The sequence below is a fragment of the Tauraco erythrolophus genome, chromosome 12, assembly GCF_009769465.1.
Source record: "Tauraco erythrolophus isolate bTauEry1 chromosome 12, bTauEry1.pri, whole genome shotgun sequence".
NCBI lineage: Eukaryota > Metazoa > Chordata > Aves > Musophagiformes > Musophagidae > Tauraco > Tauraco erythrolophus.
Window position 1 is genome coordinate 18070897 of NC_141476.1, and position 24132 is coordinate 18095028.

At 41.7% G+C, this 24132-nt stretch overlaps 1 protein-coding gene across 2 annotated transcripts in view; it reads right to left on the reverse strand.

Moving 5' to 3' along the window:
• The window catches only part of LOC104374034 (6-phosphofructo-2-kinase/fructose-2,6-bisphosphatase 4), a 34622-nt gene extending 19057 nt beyond the window's left edge, over positions 1-15565 (reverse strand). For both annotated transcript variants that reach the window (XM_086618772.1, XM_086618770.1), the window contains exons 1-4: positions 15460-15565; positions 6771-6887; positions 3327-3423; positions 810-876 (exon numbers count right to left, since the gene is read on the reverse strand). In XM_086618772.1, coding sequence (XP_086474898.1) covers positions 810-876; positions 3327-3423; positions 6771-6887; positions 15460-15565 — 387 coding nt within the window. The remainder of the gene's footprint in view (positions 1-809; positions 877-3326; positions 3424-6770; positions 6888-15459) is intronic.
• Positions 15566-24132: the final 8567 nt, after the last annotated feature.

Sequence of the window (24132 nt, forward strand, 5' to 3'; positions counted from 1 at the left end):
GCATAAAACTTTTAAAGAGCAGAAGATCTTCAAGTCTTGTAAATCCTGCCTGTGAGTGATAAGGAAACATGCAGCCATTTTTCTAAGGACATACATTTAGCTCTGAATACAGCAGTGTTTTACCAAAGTATGAAGTTTCCCAAAGTATAAAACTTACCTCATGTTCCCAGAAGAACTTATAATTATAGTTAACAGCTTTCCCTAATTAGTTAATGAAAACACCACTGAGTTGTGTCAGTAGTCTTAAGAAAAACAATGTTATGCACAAAATATTAATGTGAATATGCAACGTCAATAGTTGAACGGCTGGTATTTTGCATCCTGTTCACTAAATATTCAGATATGCAGCAATTTACTTTGAGTTTCTCCTGCTCTCTTCAGAGATTTCTCATGTCAGTAACACAACTGCCAAGCAATACTCAGGATGCTTTTTGTTCAGTAAGTCTTTACCTCTCACTTGAAATACTAGACCAACTATCAAATAAAAACACAAGTGCAACCAAAACAACCAATGCATTTAACAGTATATTGTATGATGTGGAGAGAAAGGGCATATTTTTCGTAGTGTTACCCTCTCCTCATTTAAGTTCTCAAATTACAAAGGTGGGTGCTCAATATGGCATCATCACCCTGAACTTAAGCGCTGCTTTCACTGCGGCAACTAGGCAGATCTAACACACCACTCCAAAAGAAAAAAAAACTGATATACTGAAGAGAAATTGGAATTACTCAGGCTGTATAATATCCAGCAGACACACACTGTTTTGTAGGGAAACATCTCAAGAATGTGTCTTCAACAAGAAACTTACAGCCACGTGCCCGTTTTCTTCACTGAGGTACTGTCGGACGTCATTCAGCGCTGCTAAGGCACACTGTCTTAAAAATGAAGGAGAGTAAAACTCAAATGCTAGTTAAAGTTTTTTTATTAATGCACTTGTGCATTGTGATCAAAGTGTCCTGCAAATGCTAGATAATCTCTCTTAAAAACACGTATTTTTTAATCAGTCCCCCCCACAAAACATGAGAAAAACCAACAGAGGTTAACCAAGCCATACTAAGGAAACACAGTCATGGCAATCTGCCTAAAAAACAGACCAGTCCAGAGGTCCTCTGTGCAACTGATACAACTGTACATCACCACAGAATACCCATCGACTTTGCTGACCAGGATAAATTTTCACTGATCTAATGTAACATTATTATTGAATCATCCCTGCAACTGTATTCTTTTCCCAATTATCTATTCATAGATATTTAATTCTTAATTTCATTTTCAAAGAAGGAAAAAAATAAATCAACCTCAGGCTTTTATCTTCTGATCCTAAGATAAAGTGGATAGACAACTATTTTTCAGTAACCTACTACTTCTGTTTTGAACTACTGTGTAAAAATTGCTTACGTCAAAAAAAATCTCTTAAAACAGAGAATAAAACAAAGTTAGCACCAAGTATTAGAGACAGAGGTAAAAATAACATCCCATTGTAGTCACCAATCTGATGTAATTAGTACTGGAGACTGTTGAGGACACGAACACCAAAAAAACCCACCCCTACATTCTTAGCACTTGTGTTAAATCCAGACAAGAATAAATTCATTTGCAACTTTCCTATTTCCCCAGCACTAGCACTACCTCCAAAGCCCATAATGATTTCTAATACATAAATAATACTGGAGGGCAACATTAACATTGTGCATGATTTACTCATTAGTAGAACAAAGCTCCATTTATTTCCAGTAAGTAGTCTTCTTGCAGTACCAACACAAAAACCTGCTCATTACAACAGCCATTCTATGCATTACTACTCTATTCTGACTCTCAGGCTGAAACACTTAACTCTTCTTTTACATGTACCATACTCTGCATGCACAGCTTTATCTTAAAAGAAAAATGAAGGCTTTTCAATTCTGACAGTATTTCCACATTAGCATGTTTAATAGAAGTCAGGAACCAAGATTCATCAGTCGAGTCTTCACTAAATAAATATAAACCCTCTTTCCTCATTGCTAGCGAGGCAGATTAGCTCACACGGCCCATTTCACGTTACATTCCCCACCATTTAGTCTAATAGGTGACACAGAGGTGCATTAAAGGTTTGGCTCCACCTCTAAGCAGAAGGTAGGGGCTTGTGAGGCTAATGCAACTCCTATCGACCCTTTAGTCCCCAGGGATCAGAAGGTTCTTATGCAAAATGTTCTCCTTTGACATTAGAAATACTCAACTGCTGCTGTAGGGGAGACAGAAGAGAGAGAGGACAAGCAGCAGGACGGCCACAAAAGAAAATCCAGACAGTACGAGAGTCCAGACGTTTTTGATGCTTGAGCTGAAGCAATTAAGAACAAAATATTCCGTATTTTAAGTAGCCTAAACATACGGCATTTCCATTCCTCTAAAATTTCTGTTCCTTCTCATTTCATACCGCACTCTTAAATGCTTTCCTGAACACACTGAAAAAGACAGGAGTGGTGAAGAAAATCAAGAGACATTCCCATTTCATCTTCTTTAAGAAATAGGCAGCTCTATTGCCCTGACCTTCTCTTCATCTACCCTTTCTTCCAAAGGTCTCTCCTCCATATTAAAGCATAGCCTCTTTCCAGGCAAGAGAGGAGTCTAGTGCTTCATTTGGGCACAGATGTTCACACTGGTGCTCACCTTGCTTTGCACACCATAAGCAAAACATGGTGATTTTCAAGACGGCACACTGACTGTCTGCATAAAGCACCTGCATGGTGGCTAAAAGGACAATTTCAGGGAGAGAATAATAGTGTTTCATTCCCACCCATTTGAATGGATAATGACAAACACATTCAAAGTACTCCAAGGGAAAAATTCCAGTATGGAATCCAAAAAAAAAAAGGAGTTGTGTGACTTTTTTCCTTCTTTATGATCCATACAAAAGCTCTAAAATGACATTTTAGGAACTAGACAACAGAAACAGTCACATCTGTTAGTTGACACCTTACAAAACGTATGAGAAATAGTAACTATTTATTAAAACTGCTTTGTTTTGAATGAAAATATCCTGGAATCTGCAGGAATAACAGCAGTCACAGCCTACTGAAATGTGAAAAGGAATCAAGTATTTACCTTATCTGCAGTTCTTATGCTTGAGATGAAGCAATTAAGAAAAAAAAAAATTCAGCTGCCTAAATAAATCACTTTTCCACCATCTCCAGAATTTCTTTTCCTTGTCATTTCGTACTGTAGTCTCTTAAGAGTAGTCTTGAGCATACAAAAATGCAACTTAAAGCGGTCTCTAAGAGCAAATTACACAGGGTACCATTTTAATACAATTAACATTGTGTAGCCAAACACATTCAAAACTTACTTCCTGATTTTCAAGCCTTCTTCATTGTCAGGCAGGAAGAATTCAAAAGATTTATACTTTTTCACCAAATCTCGACGATACTGACCAACATTAAATTCTGCCAAGAAGAAATTGGTATTAGTGCGAACTAACAGTATTTGCATAAAAAGGACAAAAGTTATGACAGCTTTGAAACCAAACTACATGCAAGGATAAAATAACATGTACAAAGTCAACATATCATACTACTTCTTGTATTTTGGGGGCTTTGTTTGTTCCTTTTTAAATACAGAGAAAACAACAAACCACAGAAACAGTAAAGAACATTTGGGCTGTAGGTAGCTTCGATGGAGTCACTTGACCATATTGCTGGGCCTCTGTCTGCCAGTTTGCCTGAACAACAAAAGAAACTCTTTTCCTCCTTTGCAGGGGTGGCTGGAAGTCTATTTCAGTAGTCTACAAAGGGCTACTAATAATCTAGCTTTTTCTTCTGTGTATATGTGCAGTGAAATAATATTCTGACAGCACCTCCCAAAACTTTTGGCTCTTACCGAAGGCAAGGAAGAGTTATAAATAGAACTAACCAATCTTCCTTTTGATAAAAAAACACCCTTAAAATTCAAGTTGTGGAAACATTTTTTCAGAACTCTGCTCAAATATTTCTATTCCTTAAGGATCAGCATATACTATTTCACAATCCCTGTTCCACTTACTTAAAAAAGTGGTTTAGTTGCTTAAAAAAAAAAGAGCATGAAGTACCAAACATAACCTGACCGTGATCTCTCAACAGTGGTCAAAGAAAACTGTTCCTTATCTAGGCAAAGTTCTATAAGGCCTACAGCTGTACACGCGTCACAGTATCGGGTATCGGATATGGGATTAGGGCAAGGCAGCTCTGTTTTGCCACACAGCAGACAATGATGCTGCACCCTAATTAACCATATTTGACAGCTCTAAACTGGGTCTCTAAAGTGCAATTAATGTTTAACTTGTTTCTGAACTATAAGCTTTCTCTGCTGAACCCCTAAGCTTTTCTTTTTTGAAAAAAAACATTAGATCAAACTGAAGTATTCTGTTTGAGAAGGTATAGCTACCTGCCAGACTTCATCTCTGGAAAGAGGAAAAGAAGTAAGAGACACAATTTCTGATATTTAATTAAGAAAAATTAAGGATGAAAGAGCTCAAACAGAAGTTGCTGCATATAGATTGCTGTTGGGATGGAGGCAGAGGATAAAGAAATAAGTCAAGTTTTGTTTGAGTTCAGCAATGTTGATGTCATTTTTTTTTGGTCAACTGTATGACATGGACTGTAGTAGAATTCAGGTTATTCTGTGACAGGTTTAATAAGCACTGGTCCACATTGGCTACATGAAAAGGTGGTTCATTGTAAGGAAAACAGAAGATGCAAGAAGTTCAGATGGCCAGTGTTGCCAGGCCATAGCCCTTTAAAAATGAAAAATAATGAATTTTGTTAAGAAATAATAGTTACTGCAAGAGGGTCACAAACAGCAAAGGAAAAAGTGCTATCTAGTGGGACAATCTTTAGCTATTATTATTAACACACACCCCTGTGGAAAAGTTTCACAAAGCCAGCTGCTATCACAACTACCACACAGCCAGAACTATTCAAAAAAGCTTCCCAAAGTTCAGTATCTAAAAAACACAGCGCAACACCATTCTATTCAGGCATCTAATTGACCTCATTTCCTTCAAAAAGCCCAGACAGAAGTCCTTTGTATTTTTTACCATTTCACATTCTGAATGACAGAGGCTTTTGGAAGGAACAAAAGAAAAATACAGAACTGATAGCTGAAATGATTCAACTAACATGGACCCTGGGCTATTTATCTCCACCTTCTGCTCCTGAACTCTCCAGCTCACCTAACCTGTGTTACATGAAGAGATGGTGTTTATCTTTTCACTGGTTTACATAACCTCATAATTTTCACCATCTGTCTCAGAATAAGAACACTTACTACATTAAGCACACACTAATTTTGAGACACTAAGAGCCAAAGGGTAACGGCTGTTAGGGCTACTCCATACTTACAAGTATCAGTTCAGTCCCAATCAACTGGACACATGAGGCAACATGTCATCTACGCCTTCAGTCAGTGAGGTACTTAAAACTGATTTCAGCTTCAGTAAAATCACATCACTGATGACATGAACAACAGGAAGGGTCTGTGGTTTTCCAAGAAAATCTCAACTCACCTTTTCTAACAAAGACAAACCATAACCAGGAAGGAAGCTCATATGGTAACTTTATATCTTATGTTTTTTGTAAAATTAGGCAGTAATGCTCTATTTTTTATTAAGCACAACTGCATATATTTTCTGATGTGCTGCTCACAGTAGTCCATGGAACATCTGTAACTGAAGAACACCCCTACCTGTTTTACTATATTTGGGATATATTTAACCAAGCATGAGCCAGATGTGAACAATTTCCTGTTTGTTGTCCAATACTGGATTTCTGCTTTTCAAAGTTCACATAGTAATATGCTCAACACAGTAACATATATACCTATCTACACAAATGTATGTCAGAGGTGCATCTAACATACAAGTATGGTTACACCATATACATTTTATCAGCTTGGATACAGACTAACCTATCTAGATTGTTATTCTGTTTCAACCTAATGGTTAAAACTGAAGTCCCTAAATAGCTGATGGGCTCATCAGAAGGGTGATCCTGTGCGAAAACAGCTGAGCCTTAGGTGATACTTCAAATCGTGTAGACTCTCATACTCAAACAATATAACATATCCTCCATAATGTCTCATCTTAAAAAAAAACATATTAGACAAGTTTCTAAGACCTTAAGAAAACATCAACTCCAAAATATATATCCTAGAATTCAAAGGCAGTTCAAACACAGGCCAGAATTCTTCATCTTGATTTCTTAGAACTAGTAGGAAATACATTTCTGAATTTTCAGCCAAGTCCATACTTTAGTATGATTTAACGTGTTCAACGTTATTTAAATGATTAACTAGTCATAACTATAAAGAGCTGTAACTCATTCCACAAACGCAGTTAAACAGAGTTACATGGACAATCGCACAAAGTTCACAGAGAAAAGAATATGGAGAAGTCAGAACTTTAACCCAGAAGTGCTCACTGCTCGTCTGCTTGTAAATGAGATTCCCTTTCATCCACACAAAAAAAAAGGGGAAGGGGGCGGGCAGGGGGAAGGACAGCTGAAGAATCAAAGCATTGAGGTATAAGGGCAAAAAGTTGATTTAGGCACCTGTCAGAACAAGAAGGTAAATGAAGAGTCACCAGAACTACCATCTAAAGAGAGGAGAGAGTCTGTGTATGCTACCGCTTAAAAATAAGTTAGCAAAGCAGAAGGATTTTAAGTGGTCGAACTGGGCAACGAAATTACCGGGAATTAAATTTGTAAAACATCTAACATCAGCCCTGTGTTTCTGATGTAAACAAAAGGAAATCCATCACCTTTTGTAGGCACTCCAATCCAATTTAAATAGCGCGTCAGCTTCTTCGAGATGTAGGTTTTTCCTCTTGCTGGGAGACCCACCATGACAATCAGAGTAGGGCAATTGGTCATACATACTAAAACAGAAAAACAGAAAACTAGAGTTTACCATGAACATTCCCACAAAGAAAAGGCTTGTATTGCAGTGGAAAATTACAATCCATGTGCTCTCTGAGGAAGTGACCGTTCAAGCAGCTCATGCACTGTGTCTTACTACTTCAGGGGGGTTCTTCAGGAGTACAGTGGACCTAACTGGGTTTCTTACACTGTGATGAATTTTGGAAGGGCAAGGTAGTGGTAGGGCAATGCTGGACATGTGAGTTGTATACAGGCAGAAGACAAGAAATCTATGTATTTGCATACATCTTTTAAGACAGACAAAAAAAAAAAAAACACCAAAAAAAAGGACACTGATATCTTACACCCCTATGTACTTCAGTTCAAGTGCTTGCATTGAAAGGAAACTGCAAGGTGTATAAAATTTTTAGATAATTTTTACATCTTGAAGACAAGATCTCAAAGCTGCTCAACCTTGTCTTGGTTTTGAGCGAAACAAGCATGACAGATGCAATGTAATCCATTATAGTATGACATGGTACTCGCTATTTATTATTTCTCCTTTAAATATTATTAATATAAAAATCTCTCTTGAAACAGAGTTCATTTTGACTGTTCCTCAATGGTTATGAGGAATAAAGCAAAAGTATTCTACGCAATCAAGTACAATAATCTGATATACAGATATAGGTACAGAAATGCTCTTAAATCAAAGGCAGAGTGTTTAATTAAAAAAAAAAGCACTGTATGAAGTTAAAGGAAATCTTGAGGCATTCCTTTCAAATGACAAGTTTTTTGAACATTTTAATGGCACAAAACTATGGATATCTTACATGAATCTATCACAGCTACAAGGAACTGCCTAAAAAGAAAGAACATATTAAAGTGGCGCAAAGATATCACTGGCTCCCTCCATCCCATAATTCAAAGGGAATTAATTTCTATACAATCCACATGTGCATCAATTTCCTCTGTGCCTTCATAGAGGAAGAGTCAATTCACTCCAGAATACTAAACCTCAGTGTTACACTGTAAGGCATAACTACATTGCTGTACAAAGCACTGTGACTGCCTGAGATTCCCAAACGTTGGATTGTGCCGTGGTTTAATCCCAGCCAGCAACTGAGCACCACACAGTCGCTGGCTCACTTTCCTCCAGTACGACAGGTGAGAGAATCAGAAGTGAGAAAACTTGTGGGCTGAGATAAAGACAGGTTAATAGGCAAAAGCCGCACACACAAGCAAAGCAAAACAGGAATTCATTCACTCCTTCCCATGGGCAGGCAGGTGTTCAGCCATCCCCAGGAAAGCAGGGCTCCATCACATGTAATGGTTACTTGAGATGACAAATGCTATAGCTCTGAACATCCCTCCCCTCCCTTCTTCTTCCTCCAGGTTTATATGCTGAGCATGACGTCACACGGTATGGAACATCCCTTTGGTCAGTCAGGGTCAGCTATCCCGGCTGTGTTCCCTCCCAACTTCTAGTGCACCCCCAGCCTGCTCACTGGTGGGGTGGGATGAGAAGCAGAAAAGGCCTTGGCTCTGTGTGAGCACTGCTCAGTGATAACACAGGGATGGTTTTGTTATCAACACTGTTTTCAGCACAAATCCAAAACACAGCCCCATACCAGCTACTGTGAAGAACATTAACTTTATCCCAACCAAAACCAGCACATTCTCCACCTCTTAATTCCATACCATTTACGTCATGCTCAGGTCCCATTCTATCCAGTACATCCTCATTAACCACCATTCCTCTTCTCAACTTTTGATATAATACACAGATATCATTCCCTTACTCTATGGGCCACCCCTGTAAAAAGTCCACAAAATGCTGATAAAATGTCCACAAATGTCCACTGAGTTCATTTAATCCATGACTTTGGGCTCCATCTGTTATGGTGGCCGCTCAGGACAGGAGAGCTGGTGTGCTGTGTGGAGTTAATGAGCACCGAAGCCAGCTCAGGTCGGGTCACTGCTGCACTTGCACTGCTTCTTGTGAGGCTTGAGAAGTACCATCCCTCTAAGTCACTTGAACAAATCTGGCACAGCTACCCCACGTAGTAAACTCATCAAAAAAGAATGAACAAAGACAGGTGTACTTTCTCAAAGCACATATTAAACAAAAATCAAATAAACAAACAAAAAAACACCAAACAAAACACAACCAAACCTATTAAAATGTATCACTTTTCAAGGCAGAGCAGGCAAAGCTGTACCTAACCTCAAACCCATGAAACAGCCTAGTACTCCATGCAATGAAAGTTACAGGGAATTGAATGCAAACCAAAACAGATGCATCCAAACATGTCCTTGTCTCCGGAAGGACACTGATAAAAGCCTTCAGAGTAAGCTCCTCTGTGCAGAAGCCTATAAATGAGAAAGATGACGTTTTCTTGACCCTTTTCCTCTTTGTCCTAAGTCTAGGCCTGTGAACCTTGACTCCAAGGGGAGGAAAGGAGGCTCAGGAGAAATAAAGTCTATGAAGTGTAAAGAATACAGTGCTTCCTAAGCTTAAACAAAATATAGAGATGAGAAAAAGCCCCAAGCCCCCAGAAATTTTAAGAGAAGACACTGTTCTTCAAAGTGGGTTTGAAAGGTTCTTCACCTGAAATATAGTTGAAGTTTTAAACAATTTTCCAGTGCAAGCAGTGAAATAAGAGTTGTAAAAGACAAACCACGATCTGTACGGAAAGGCTCTGTACACTGCCTCAGGTCCACTTGCTCTGCAAGGAACTGTGTTAACTCAAACAGGCTCCTCTACCCATCCTGGACAGAATTTACCAGCTGACATTATACCAAGATTACCTTTTTTTTGAGTCATATGAATTGAGTCTGTGACCTTCTCACAGAACATTGGTCTTTTGGTAATGCAACGGTAAACCTATACTGGAAAGAAACTCCATTTTACAAAACTAAGGGCTAGGAAGCTACTGTGAAGAAACCTGCAACCCACTTAAACGGTTGCTTCACAGATGACACCAACAACCATTCTCTAAGATAAGTCCTGCCACCAGCATCGGTTTGTAATAGTTCTTTCTCACTGAGCCGCAAGCTGGTTCAACACAACTACAACAACATGCAAGAGGGACGTATCCTCCCATTGCCAGGGAGTCAGCGTGCAAGTCTGGCATCACGTGCCTTTTAACACAAACTTCCTCAAAGAGAACACCAAAACTAGTGAAACTGCCTTTATTAGAGCCCTGTGTGTACAGTTTAACATGCACGCCTGACCTGTCACTCTGATCGCTCTGCGCACCAGTATTTAATGTGCGACCATATAGCAGAAACCAAGGGAAATACCTGCTGATCCCAACCAAAAAAGTTGCAATCCCATTCTGATTAGGTGCCAGGCTGACCGAGAGTGCTTTTCCTCTTCAGAGGCAGATACCAGTAAAACAGATACTCTGCACACCAGAAGGAGGAACACCACCGATTCCAATGACCTTAAATACTCTCCTTTACGTAAGGCCATAGCCCTGTAAACACCACTACACAGTGTATGATGCTACAGCACATACCACCCATTAGTGCTGAGCTGGTCTGAAAGCACTTCTGTCTTCAACAGAGGGTGCCAGTTCACAATCTAAAATTCATGGCACTAAAAAACGTTTGGTGTTCTGATTCAGACGGCTAACAGTGGTTGCGGTCTAACACCACTTACACAGGTGGCACTTTGTGACACGTGCAGTCAGAGGTGGAAGCCAAAGGCACGTTTGCTGGCCAAAACAGCAGATGGTAACAGCTAAACGACAAACTGAAAATAAAAGCACACAAAGCAACTATTTTATTTCTTCTGCACCTCAGTGTAGCATTCTCAACAACACGCACAAAGACTCGGCACAGCACACACGGGTTTTTGTTTTCTTCCTTACGATCCTGTGTAATTAACAAGACTTAACTTTGCTCATCAGCTCAGTAAAAAAAAAAAACCAACACGATCAGAACAAAATGCAAAGTTCTGAGGATGCATCAAATACTCAAAATTTTAAAATAATTTAATTATCTTTTGCTTTATCTGACTGAACCACAGCTTTCTCAACAAAATGTTGCCAACACTCACTGCAAGTGGGGAGGAACGTTCATTTCAGTGACAGTATTTTAAATGCCAGTGTCTCAAGATTTACACCTTCCTTTGAAGAAATATGAGCAATTTTGACATGAGGAAGTAGACTGATAAAAAAAACAAACAAACCACATGTTACACATATCTAACTCCTGGAATAAAAAAGCTTTTTCAGTTTAATGTTTTCCCAATGGCACAATGCCCAATTCTTTTTTTCACAGCACCCACCATCATTCACCTTATACGTAAAACAATTTGCAGAAAAAAAGTATTTATATCGGTGCAAGTTGCAGAGCCAAGGCAGGCTCCTAAGTGCAGCTTTCTCTCAATTCCTTACCACTGGAATGTCTGGTGTACCTCCAGAAATCTCTCTACAAAATCTAGTCTCAAGAAAACAAACTCATTTTCTAGTATTGCTTCACGTATGTAACTCCTGAGGGTTTCTGACAGCCTCAACCTGTGGATGTGCTATCAACACTAATTTTGCTAAAGGAACATTCAGAACAGCAAAACAAAACTGACAGGGTCGTACACCGCCATTTGCTAAAGATGCTCTACGACTTTACTCCATTGTTTTGGTTTTTTTTAAGAGATGTTTGCAATATATGCGTGTGAGATCATGTTTATAAACAGCGGCATCAAAAAGAAACGTATCCCTTTGCTTAGAAAAAACACAAAAAATATGCCCAAAATACCAATCAGTGAAGGAAAACAGCGAAGCGATGAAATTCATTAAAATCAAGTATTGCAATTTAAGCAAAATCATTATCCCACTTAAAAAATTCTTACATACTACTGAACAACACAACAAGTCGCAGCTCAGCATAAAATTACGACTGCCTACCCTTCTAAGTTTAAGACTTAACAGCCAAGGAAAGAAGAAACTACATGCTCATTTCTTGCCTCTTGAGACTCAATTGTGAAATATTGTAAGACGCAGAAGGTTGTGAAACCAAACTGGGACATTGAACAACCTAAATCAGCCATGCAGCACGTCATCAGCCCTCGAAACTCACACGATCTTGTGAAATCAGAGACAAGAGTTGGTATTTTTCAAGTTCACCTACCACCTAAAATGTTATTATCAGCTGTCTCCTTCCTTTTACACAGATGAGATTTTGTTTTTTCCTTATTTGTGTTAAATTTTTAAGTCAACTTTTAAGGTCAGATGCTTTTATCAAGCTGCTATGGTTAGTCATCTGAAGTTTAAGGATTCTTGCTGTTTCTATGGCCTTCAACTCAAGGCCTGATCTCCAAAATCAGTGTACTATTTAGAGATTCATGCACTAATGTGTTTTAACTATTAGCCAACACAACCACCCTTCCAAACAAGGTTAGCTGTACGTGTTTCCCCCTATCACTTATCCAATTTCACTACTGCTAATTCATTTTTTCCTGTTGATCAACGATGACAACCGGTCACCCATATTCACATCCCACAGGGATGGATGAGTTCCCCATCCTGCTGCTCTTCCTGGAGAGCATCCTGCTCCTATATCTGAAGAAGTCCATTATCTTCTAATTTACCTCTCCTCTTTTTGTCCAAATCACCAGTTTCTAACACCACCTTGGTACAAGGGATTCAGAACTCGTATTTGTCCTCTAGCCAGCCTCATGCCACCAGCTGCTCCTAGCAGCACTGCCATTCGCTTGCTCAGGGTTACCATTTGCTTCCTACAGCTTTGATGCCCTCAGCAATGGCCCCATCATAGACCCTGATCCTCAGGCTACAGCTGGGTTTTGCCCTTACCTCATTCGCTTTCTCTGTCTTCAGCTCCTAGGGCTGGGAGTACAAATACACACAAGCAGCGTGAGCTCAAAGGGTAGAGTTCTTTAGAGGAAAGATAATCTTCATTTGATAACTTTTTTTTTTTTTTTGGACCTGATGCACATTCATACTGCTGTAAGAACAGCAAATAAAAATTACTAGAATGACCAAATTCCAGCAGCTTTAAGGAAACAAAGCTGTTAACTGTAGTAAGAGGACAAATAATGTTCAACCACAGGAAGTTCACTATTTATCTCTCACTCTATAAACATCCTCTGCTCGGTTCTCAAAACAACTTTCACTATAGCATACTTTACTATTTCTTTTTTATGTCCATGTTCATAGCCCATAGCTTGACTCAGACCCTGAAGCAATCTGACATGGGATGCCAAGAGCAGCTCTACTGTAACCTATTTACAGACAAAACCTTCCACAAAAGGCAAGTGGCAGTTGATAAAAACGTGCATTTCTACTGCCTACAAGTCTTACTTTGGAAGGACATTTATAGAACAGTTACCTTTGTTTTACTGGTCTCACCAGCTGTAAAAGCTCAGTTTGCTCAGTAGGCTGCATGTGGCGAGAACTCTTCCTTCAAGACCTCCTAACACAGAGAATAAGAGAACTAGCTCTCCAAAGCACCGTGACAGCTAAACCCTGGCACATCTAGCCACATTTCTTCTTCTCCAGGTAATACCAGTTGACAAAACTTTTAGAAAATCATGCTAAAAACAGCTAACACAGGTAAATCCCTTTGATGATGGATCTGCCAAGTCCTCAACTGGAAGGGTGCACCATTCTGCTCAATCACCTTCTAGAAAGATAAAGTAAGGCTAAAAGTAGTACAGATAAAAGTCATCAGAATGAACAAGGAAATAAAAAACCCAATCAAAGGAGACTGAAAGAGTTCATCTTGCTTAGCGTAGAAATTCAGAAGACATCAGAGCGACTAGCTTCACTGCTTCCACTGGAAAGCTACTCTTGAGGACCAGAAATCCACTTCCAACTCGAGCTTGTATTTTTTGAACAGTATCATTAGTTACCTGTAAAAGCAGAGAACTGGTCAACCCAGCACTGCCCTAAACGACCCACTCCGGGCACTCCATCCCAAGCTGCCATAGCACGGTTACAGGGTCGGCAGGTCACACTGTCTCATTGGAGCAGGAGCGACGTACGATACACAGAAATCTGAGGATAAAGGACTCTGCAACCCCCTTGCATGGGAAAAATTACAAAGCATTCTCAGCTTGCTGAAACAAGATGGATGGTTTTATCAAGGAAGAGCAAGTTCTGGTCCTCTGTAGGCTGTCTGTAATTCCTGCATATCACGAACAGCTGTAGATGTATCACGGCTATACTGCAAGGGCAAATGCTTGCAAAAGCAAAAGGATTAAAGGAAAGTATTTCAAAATCTGTTTGCCTAGCAAAAAGGTTTTTAAATTATATGGGGTCTTGGGCATCGAAAATCATAGAATCCTACTAAAAATACAAGTATGCGAAATATTTTTTAAGTTAGTTTATAGTCAAGAGAAGCTAAATAATTCTGCTGAGAAGACTCCATACGTCACCAGATCACATGTGACCAACGTGCAATTTTGTTCTTGGGGGCTTTGTTTTAGGTTGTGTGGGTTTTAGGTTTTTTTGGTAAAACACAGCACTCGTGTTAAAGCTGTAACAAACGTTACTTTGTCTGGAAAAGAGACGCCACGTTAAGGCCAAAACAAGCGTTCTCCTTAGCATGTTTACAAAAGCAATTATAAACACCTTCTGACCCTCTTCTATTTCAACATTCTCCTCCTCTTAACACCTACCATCTTTCAGATGCCGCAGCAATTCATTTCACACAAACACACGCCTGCTTGCCTAGCAGACACCAAGGAAGTTTGGGCTTTTTTTTCAGCAAGGGCTGGACCCAAGCAAGACCTGAGCCGAGAGGCAGCAGCCCATGGACGCCTGCCCATACCAGCAGAGCCTCAGCTCTTTCTGCCAGCACAGCTTCTTTGCATGACAAATAAAAACAATTCCACACCACAAAGCCCCTTTTGTCTGCAAAACTGCCGTGTACTGAACCTCAGTTATTTAAGTAAGGGGGGGGGAAGAGAGAAAGAAAAAAACCCGCGAGGCAAAGTTTGTTAATAAACTATAGTTTACAAACGCCGCATCCAAAGTCTTTAGAGGCTGATGACTTGGTTGGCTGCACCTCAAAACAAGGAAAGCCATTAACTCGCACAACAGATGGCCTGATACAGCACCGGCCTTAAAAGAAAAAAAAAAAAATACAGTGACGTTTTTAGGCCTCTCTTCAAGAGAAATCTACCGAATACAAAGGCTGCTTGGAATCGGAACATTTAAAAAACAAGCCAAACAACAAATAAAACCCCATTGACAGAAGCAACCAGAATAGATCCTCTTCCCAGCCGAGCTTTGCTGCTCGGGCACAGATCCAGCAGCTTCGGGGTTTCCTGCCTTCCTCGGCGCTTCAGGCGTTAAAGCCCAGGCACAGCGCTCGGCGCCCAGCGGGGACGGCCCCTCCCGCCGCCTTCCTCGCACCCCGACCCCGCAGAGGACGAATCGTCCCCGGGACGCGCTCCGTGGAGCCCGGCTCACCCGCTGCGGCCCAACCGACGAGGAGGAGGAGGAGCAGCGGCTGCCCGGGGGTCCCGCTGACAGCTGCCGCCCGCCGCGGCTGCGACAGCACGGCCCGGGCAGACCCCTTCTCCCTTCTCCCTCCCTCCCTGCCCGCCGCCGCCCCGCTCACCGCCGCGCTGGGCGCTGTGCCCCGCCGGCAGCCCGTTGTCGTAGGGCTCCCACGTCTTCTGCAGCGGGTTCTGCGTGAGCTCCCGCGCCGGCGACGCCGCCGCCATCCTCGCCCGGCTCCCGGCTCCCACTGCAGCGGCAGCGGGCGGGGCGGCACCGCCTCTCGGCGGAGGCAACGCCGCGCCGCCCCCGGAGGCGCGCCCGGGAGCGCCGGCCCGGCCCGGCCCGCGGGACCGCGCTGCGGCGGCCGCCGCGGCCCTTCTCCCGCCCGGAGAGGCTGCGTGCCGCCCCCGGCGCGCAGTTTCTTTTTCGCCTCAGCCCGAGCGGGGCGGCCCGCGGCCCCCGGCGGCCCGAGGAGGAAGAAAGGGGCAGGAAAGCGGGGCCGTTCCCGCGGGGAACCATACCCTGCACGGGCAGCGGGTGGTTGCGCTGTCTGCAGCCAGCACCGTGCAGCTGCGGAGAACGCGATACTGCCTCAGAACGGCCTTTTTCTAAAGCCCTAAAAATAGCACGTCCAGGGAGCATGAAGTGTGTTTTAAGAAGTCATGCACGGAATGATACATTTTTCCAATTAAACCCTTATTAATTTAGCCTTCGGGCCAAAACACCGATGCAGAAAAGCATAAACAAACACTAGGTTTCTAAAATTTTGTTCAGCTACCGAAAAAAAACTGTTCACAGATTACACTGGAAAGATTCTGTGCTGCAAGAAGAGCGGCGGTGTGGTGAAATACAACATCCAGCTGTTGCATTTCCACATCAACTTCACCAGCTTTACAACCAAGAGTAACCCCACAACTAAGTCCCTTAACTGGGCTGAGCAAAGTCCTAAAAAAGCTGCATATTTCACTATTACATTCATCTATATATTTTACAGAAGATAAATGCAACATGGAAAATATGGTAGTGAAGTGCAATATGCATGCTCATTACAATTCACTCAGACATTATGACACTGCCCTAAATACAAATGAAGGTCAGTACCCACATACATTTTTTTTAATACTAGTCAGACTGAGCATCTGAGGAGCTTTTTTAATTTTTCTACTCCATTACAAGCTAAAAAGTAGCTTTTTAAACAACAGAAAATCACTTCTCAGAGACATTTGGTGAGACGCCCCGGTGGAGTTAGCACTGTTTTTCCAAAACCATGTTTGCTTGACCTGCCCTTCCCTTTTTTGAAAGTTGATTTCCTTCTCTTGAAGACTGATAACAATTTTCAACTGTAGGGACCCACGCTATATTTTTATGTTTGCATTTTTTTCCTGATTTTTGAGTCAATAGCCAAGACAGGGAGGGGCAGAGGAGTTAACAAGAGTTACATTATGAGGCTCAGAAAACTAGGAGGAGGGAGAGGGAGTTTTTGAACACTTAAAAGCTTCTTGGTTTCTTCTACTAAGTATGTATTTACTTCCAACAGTTGCCAAAAGAGTTGTGAGCAGGAATGGCTTAATCTGTGTTCCAGGTTAGTCCCAGAAGCCAGTCTCCTGCGTGCACACAAAACATCGCAAGGAACAGACGACTGACTCCAGGTGAGACTCCAGCACCAGGCAGTACCCACCTCGCCTCCATCACAGTCGGGCACACCACCACCGGAACACTCCAGCTTTCTTATCCGTGCCTCCAGTAAAGCTAGGCAAGTCCACAATTGATGTAGTATTAACAGAAATAACAGATTAACAGGAATGCCAACTTAGAAAATATATTTCTTAGGCTTGTTTTACATACATTACATAGAAAACGTCCTTCTAGTCTCTAAAAACGAAGTTTGTACCTCCTTTCTGCAGTCACACACTGCACAAGACCTGAAACTCCACTCATACACCTGACTCTAAGCTGAAAACAAGGACCTGATGTTGTTCATACAGGAATAACATTTTTCAGAGGTTTGCAGGGTGAATTACCTCACTTTTAAGTCTTGCGCCCCAAGCACGAGACACACCATCAATGAATTCTCTTCTTGCTCGGGCAGATTTAAACCGGAGGCACCTGTACAAAATTTAAGTAAGAGTTTGTCCAGGTGTTTGTAATGACATGAGAGGTGTGCATGAACACCTGCTAGCCTTTATTTTGGTGAGGTAATGATTTCAGCTTGATTGATGACAAACTTATGTTTCTATGTCATTGATCAAGGTTATTTAAGGGTTGGTGGGTTTTTTTTTGTATAACCTCAGTGCAGTAATGGGCTATTTGACTGAGGACACAGAGAAAGAGAATACAGAAATATTGTGCCACTCCTGAGGTCTCGTTTCGAAACATAGTTTTCAAGGGCACTACATTCAATTCCTAGGAAAAGACAGAACAAATAAACATTGCTCATTAGATTCGCAATAAATGATAGAGATCACCTTCTGCACAATCACATCATCGACTGCTGTCCTAATACAAAGGCTTGAGAAGCGGGGCTGCTTCCTGCAGGTGGAGTGCTGGGGACTCAGCTTTATTTGCTACAGGGAAAACATGAATAAGCCTTCACTCCTTGGAAAGTTTTTATGCAAACCTTCTCCTCTCAGGGCCATGCTGAGCTGAAAGCTTACCTGAAAAAGCAGCTCTCTGCAGAGGCAAAACATCGAGGGGAAAGGAGGTCTTGGAAAATAAACTGCTGCACAGAAACAGAACGTGCTTGAGCCAAGTAACCGAGTTATTCTTTTCAAATGACTGACAAGACAGGAAGCTTTTATGGTGTAATGCATGCAGCAAGTGGTAATTATTTCTGAGACGGGGAGAAATAAAAGAGGAGATTGAACCAAGGCTTCTGTTTGATCGTACAGAAACCCTGCTTTGTATCTGTAAATAAGATGTATCATACGGTAACCATATAATACAAGTTCCATGGTATCTGCCAGTCACTTTCACACATCTTTTTTCTCTGGTAAAGATATCAATTTATAGTCTGACAGGCTATAAAACACCCATAAACCACCCAACATCTCTGCTTCCTGTCTTTCCAACATCACTCCCTGCAGCACTAGCTCACTCCTGGGACTATGGGAAGACGACTTTCCAGTCCTCCAGGTACCCACACCCTCACTGCACCGGACTACGACTATATCCTGTTCCTGCTCTCGTTGCTTTTCTGGGAAGTTCCTGAAAAACAGAGCACAGAAAAAAACCTTTCAAGATAAAAAGCTGCTAAAACGCAAGCTTCTCATTTTCTCCTTCTTATTCCCGATGCTTAAAAAAGAAAGCTGTTTGTGACATTAGCTGCGCTCTCCAAGAAACGCAGCACCACAAACGATGGACGCCTGGAAGCGTACCGAGCCGTTATCTCGGTATGTACAAAACGCCACACAAACTGCGGATTTCTGCAGAAATTTGGTGCCACGGCCGTTATTCCCCCTCGCTCATCGGGCCCCGGCGACAGCCGCCCTTCGCCTGGGGAAGCCCTGCGGTCACCCGCAGCGCGCCGGGGCTCCCGGGCCCGGCGGGTGTCGCCCGCGGCCGCCAGGCGGCGCCCTGGCACTGCCCGCGGCCGCTCCGCGGGCGCGCAGGCTGCAGCGCCCCCCGGCGGCAGGCGCGGGCACCCGCCCTGGGCACCGCTCCCTGCAGCCGCAGCAACGCGGGCATCGCCCCCGCGGGACCGGGGCGTGAGCCCGCAGGGCCCCCGTGCTCGGGCAGCTGGTGCCCCAGGAGATGAGAGGCCGTTTAGGCACGCCGAGCTGCTGCAGCTGGTCCGTACCCAGGCTGTTCCCCTGGAAAAATGAAGTCCTTCACTTTTGCATCTCAGAAACACACAACTAAGTCACGCTGTAAATACTGTGCTAGGAGATATCAAAGCTTCGCAGAATGCTCGTATTAAAATACACCAACTCTCAGCTTTTAAGCGCCCGAGGTAGAGTCAGAGGTTACAGGAAGCTAGAGGGAAGAAAAATCTATCTACTAATCCTGAGTTATTTTCTCAATCAAATGCAAAACCATAAATTATTGGGGGAAAGTCCACACTCAGAACTAAATACTACCATCTCTTTCTGCATATTAAACACCAACAAATTTATTTCATCATTAACCTAGTATTTCCATTTCTCTAAAGAAATTCTCTTTCCACCATGTCATGAGACAATTTTTTTTATCCTTGCATTATTATCAGCTGTTTACTCACCACTCTGAGAAAAACAGTAGTATATAACCTCGCTACACACACAACTGGCAACAACCTAAATCCAAACGTTCTCTATTGCAACTGGCAGGTTACTGTTCCAGCTAGAAGAAACAAACAGGAATCTGTTTAAATGATCCCATTTTAAAACAGGTATCTACATTTTCTACATATTGTAATAGTGAGAGGAGGAGAGATCAGAGTTAAGAGTCCCTTTTCCCCCCCTTAAGAAGGTACACAGAGAGGGGGCTGTATGCCCCCCCAGCTTACAACTACTCTAAAAACCTTCAGCCACACAGCACAACACAAGTTTCGTTTCAGTACAATTTAAGGAGGCACAGAGGAACACGGAACCTGCAAAGATCATTACGTAGGAATGTTATTCAAGAAATACAGACACATACCAGCACAGTCCTCAGCCACACACATTATCTTACGTATCCAGCTTCTACATCCAACCAATGCTCCCCAATTTCACATGGACTGGATGGCTCTGGCCAGCTAACTGGCAGCCTGCTACCCTGCATCACAGTATTCCCATAAAGCATACAGGGTAATTTCTATTGAAGTTATAATTGATTTTCTCTTTTAATGAAAAAAAAAAAAAAATATGCCAAGTGTACCTTTAGCAGGCTCACGGCAGTCCTTCATTGGGCAAAATCTATGCAGCTGGAAGCATCACCAGCCAGCAACAGCTATCTAATATACAAGGCTGTTACAACACTGCGAGCCAATGAGAAGAGATGGTGACCAAACGCACAACTATGCTTCACCCTTTCCGTTCACAAGTAACAACACTCCAACATTTCAAAACTGGATTTCAGGTGAAACAGAAGAGATTTCTCCACACACATCTTCTAGGCTGTAGTGCTGATTTTTTTTGTTTTGACCAAGCATTTGTTATGATGCTCTTACATGGTGAAAAGCTGCACCTTCTGGGTAATGACAGCATCCAAACTTGTAACTGCACCGAGTTTCCACTGTAACACCCAAAACTACTGTAGAGCAGATGAGACACCTGGCCCAATCAATCACATCCTTTATTGCACTAGCACCTCAGCAGGGGACAGACTGCTCCCTGCCCCGGGTAATTCCCATATTCCTGAAATACAGATCAAGCCTGGCAGGTTTTTCCTCACTGTGGAAGAGGAGCCCTTAACAACCTGCTGAAAACACAATGCCTGTCTGCTAGGTATGTTGTCACCTTGGTAAGACAAGTACTAACTCGACTTTGCTCTTCAATTGACAGGGAAACCTAGAGATAAAGGAAGCTGCACTAGCAACTGAAAAGGTGGTTCCTCCTCCTGGGCTATTCCTGAGCTCCTGGATGATGACAAAGACAATCCCTTGGGAACAGTCACCCTGCAGAAAAGATCCCTCATGACTTAAAAACTTCTCACACAGCTTCCCACAGAGAATAGAGTAAGTTCCTTGACATGAAGAGCTTAGCAAGCGCAATGAGCGACTGAGGAAGAGAGATGTAATACTATACTAGCAAAATGACATACATTGATTCATACCTTCTCAGTTCAGTTTCTCAGGACTTTTTGTTATGTCAGCTTCTTAAATGAAGACTTCCTGTCTCCTCAAGACTGCCTATGGTTTTCTCCTCAACCAAAAGTACCATCCTTTTTGTTTTCCCACAGTCTAATATCCCCAGAGTCAAGCCAACAAAAATGACAAATAGCCCAACAAGGCCCCAAAAATTTCAAGCATCCCATGTGACAAGTTCAGCAGGTTCCCCATACCATCTTCACACGCCCCTCCATTTAGGACTTGATTCCAAACCAGCTGAAATCACAAGGACCAGGCCTTGTGATAGATGACCCTAGCTCTTACTCCATTTCTTCTGAGCAACAAATAAGTTTATTACTGGCACCATCCACTCCATATCCTATTTCATATCACTGCCTAAAGGGAAAAAGTTTCTGTTGACTTGAAGTAGACTGCTACTTCAAAGACAAGCAAAGCCATTAAGAATTCAGAACTAAAAAAGAATCTGCCCTCAGCAATACACACCTTTAGAACTTACTTTATAAGAATTCATTTTACTATTAGACTTCCTGGCTACAGATCAGTCTGCCAAATAAATTCAGAAAAAACCACATGTGTAATCATGCTTTATATGAGAATAAGCTGCTACTACTAAGAACAAGAAATCTCTTTGGTGCTAATTGGAGAATAGATTTAAACAACATCCAAGATCCCACACAGACAAAGCTGTATAAATACAGATACTACAGAGATTCCTTAAGATGAAACAAAATAATATTCCTTAGCATAGATAAGGAAAATAATCCAAACAGAAGATATTGGTATAAAGCAAGTTGGTGAGAAAACAAGTTCCCATCTATTCTAACAATCATGCATACATCTGATACGAGGGAGGGAAGATCTGACAGGGCTCAGGCACTCAGGAGCCTCACACCACACTACTTTGGCTGGAGAGAGGCATTCATTGTATTTTCTTCATCATCTACTGAAACATCATGATAGTTGTTCATCGTGCGTGCAAAACAATGATGTATCCCTTGCAGCAGTGGTTATGTGTGGCTTGATTGCAGCACAGTTATGCGTTTTCAAAACCATGACGACCTAATGATCAGGACTCAAACACTAGCCATACAAGGGGCTTTATTGTAAGAATTGTACCAATAAAGTCTTGGATAGCTTTCTACAGCACCCACGTGTTGTACTGTATGCATATAAAACCTATCAGATAATGTATGATTATGTTTGATGTATGATTACCTGGGGAGATACAGGTTATCAGCAGAACATCATCTCATCAACCATGGATCACAAGAGAATTACAGAAAACACACTGAGATTCACATACACAGTATTATCAACTAAAAAAAACCCAAACACCTTACTACACTGTCATTCCGTTCTTTCACTATCTTTCTGTAAATCATTCTTGAAAACATGGTCATTCAGAGTGCTTTTATTATTTCTAAATATATAAACATGTTAGTGTAGATGTTTATCACATTTCAGAAGAAATAATCGCTCTATTTAAAATGTGAGAGAAGCCGAAAGTCTGGAGATAAAACCAGAAACCAACAAGAACCAAAAGTCTGGAGATAAAACCAGAAACCAATGAGATGCCATTGTTTTCAAGCAAGGAAATTTCCTGTGTTAAGTCTAACATGAGGCATTGATTTAAGGCTGGTCTGTATTAACTGTATTCTTTAAATCTAAAGGATAAACCACTAATGCTTTATACCTCCAGTCCAAGCAGCCACCTCCCACCTTCTCCTCTCAGAACATTGAAATTATTTCCTTGGAAAATAGGCCAGATCCTCAAGTGGTGCTTCCAGGTATTGCTTAAGACTATTTCCATCATCACAACATCAAGCAACATTCGAAATCTTCCTGTTATGATGCAACATAAAGGAAAGATGGCATCCATTATTCATGTTTTCTGAGTGAGACCCAGTGTTAAAAAGCCCTTTGAAGCTTACGGTATACCAGGGACTCCAAAGTATTTACATGAGGGGGCGTGTGCTGCTAAGTGCAGCAAGAGGACATTAAAATACATGCTGTTGGCACAAATTGCCTATTTACATTCCTAGGTCTAGAGGGTAACTGAAAATACTGAGTTTCCAAGACGGTATGTATACTGAGGACAGTGTTCCTACACATTGTTCTCGTAGTATCCGATGCTGTTTCTACAGCAACAGCACGTACAGTCTTGCACAACCTCTGGACGGCTGGCAGGTGCACCCTGATACGCTCTCTTCTTCCTTGGAAGTGTGACATGGCAGCAAGTCTGTTTATCCACCGCTGCATCAGTTACCTGGAATCTGTGACACAAACCAGGAAAACCAAGGCTTGATAAATTTGTAATATTTGAAAGAGAAGGAAAAGCAGAGCCATACTTGCATCCACTAGGATGTTTGTGCCTCTTGAACCTGCATAAAAGCAATCTCTGCTCAGCAGTCTGACAGTGTCTCTATCACCTCAAAACTCTCTATTCCTTTCCAGTCACACAAGCACATTAGAAAAACCTTCCCAATTCCGAGTTTGAGTTTGCTGTTATGAGTAAGAGCAGAGTTAAAAAGAGCACAAGGAAAGGAGTGGCAATTTTAAATAAAAGACAACCCTTCTCCAGGCTGAAAGGCTTATGAATTACGCTCACGTACAGCTAGTTTTGTATTAGATATTTTAACATTTATGATGTATATTTATCCTTTGTCCTTTCATTCAGCTAGGATGCCGCGAATCCCACTTGTTTCTAACAGCTAGATCTGGGCTGCTAAGTACAAAAATAGCAAAACAAGGGCAGCTGCCTTCTCAGAGTGGAACTAAAATACTTAAGGCTATCTTTAAAACAAAGCACCATCAACTGATTTCAGAGGCAGAATTTCTCAGGACAGCTGCTTTACAGAAAAATATCTGTAAAACCTTATTACATGCTTTAGGAAAGTTGTCTCATGAGCTAGAAAAGGGGAAATATTTGACAATAAAGAGTACACAGAATATGCATGTGAACCAAATGCATGAAGTAAACCAAATTAATTAAAAACAAAACAAAACAAACAAAAATAAGACAAAGCTACCAATCAGGTGGCA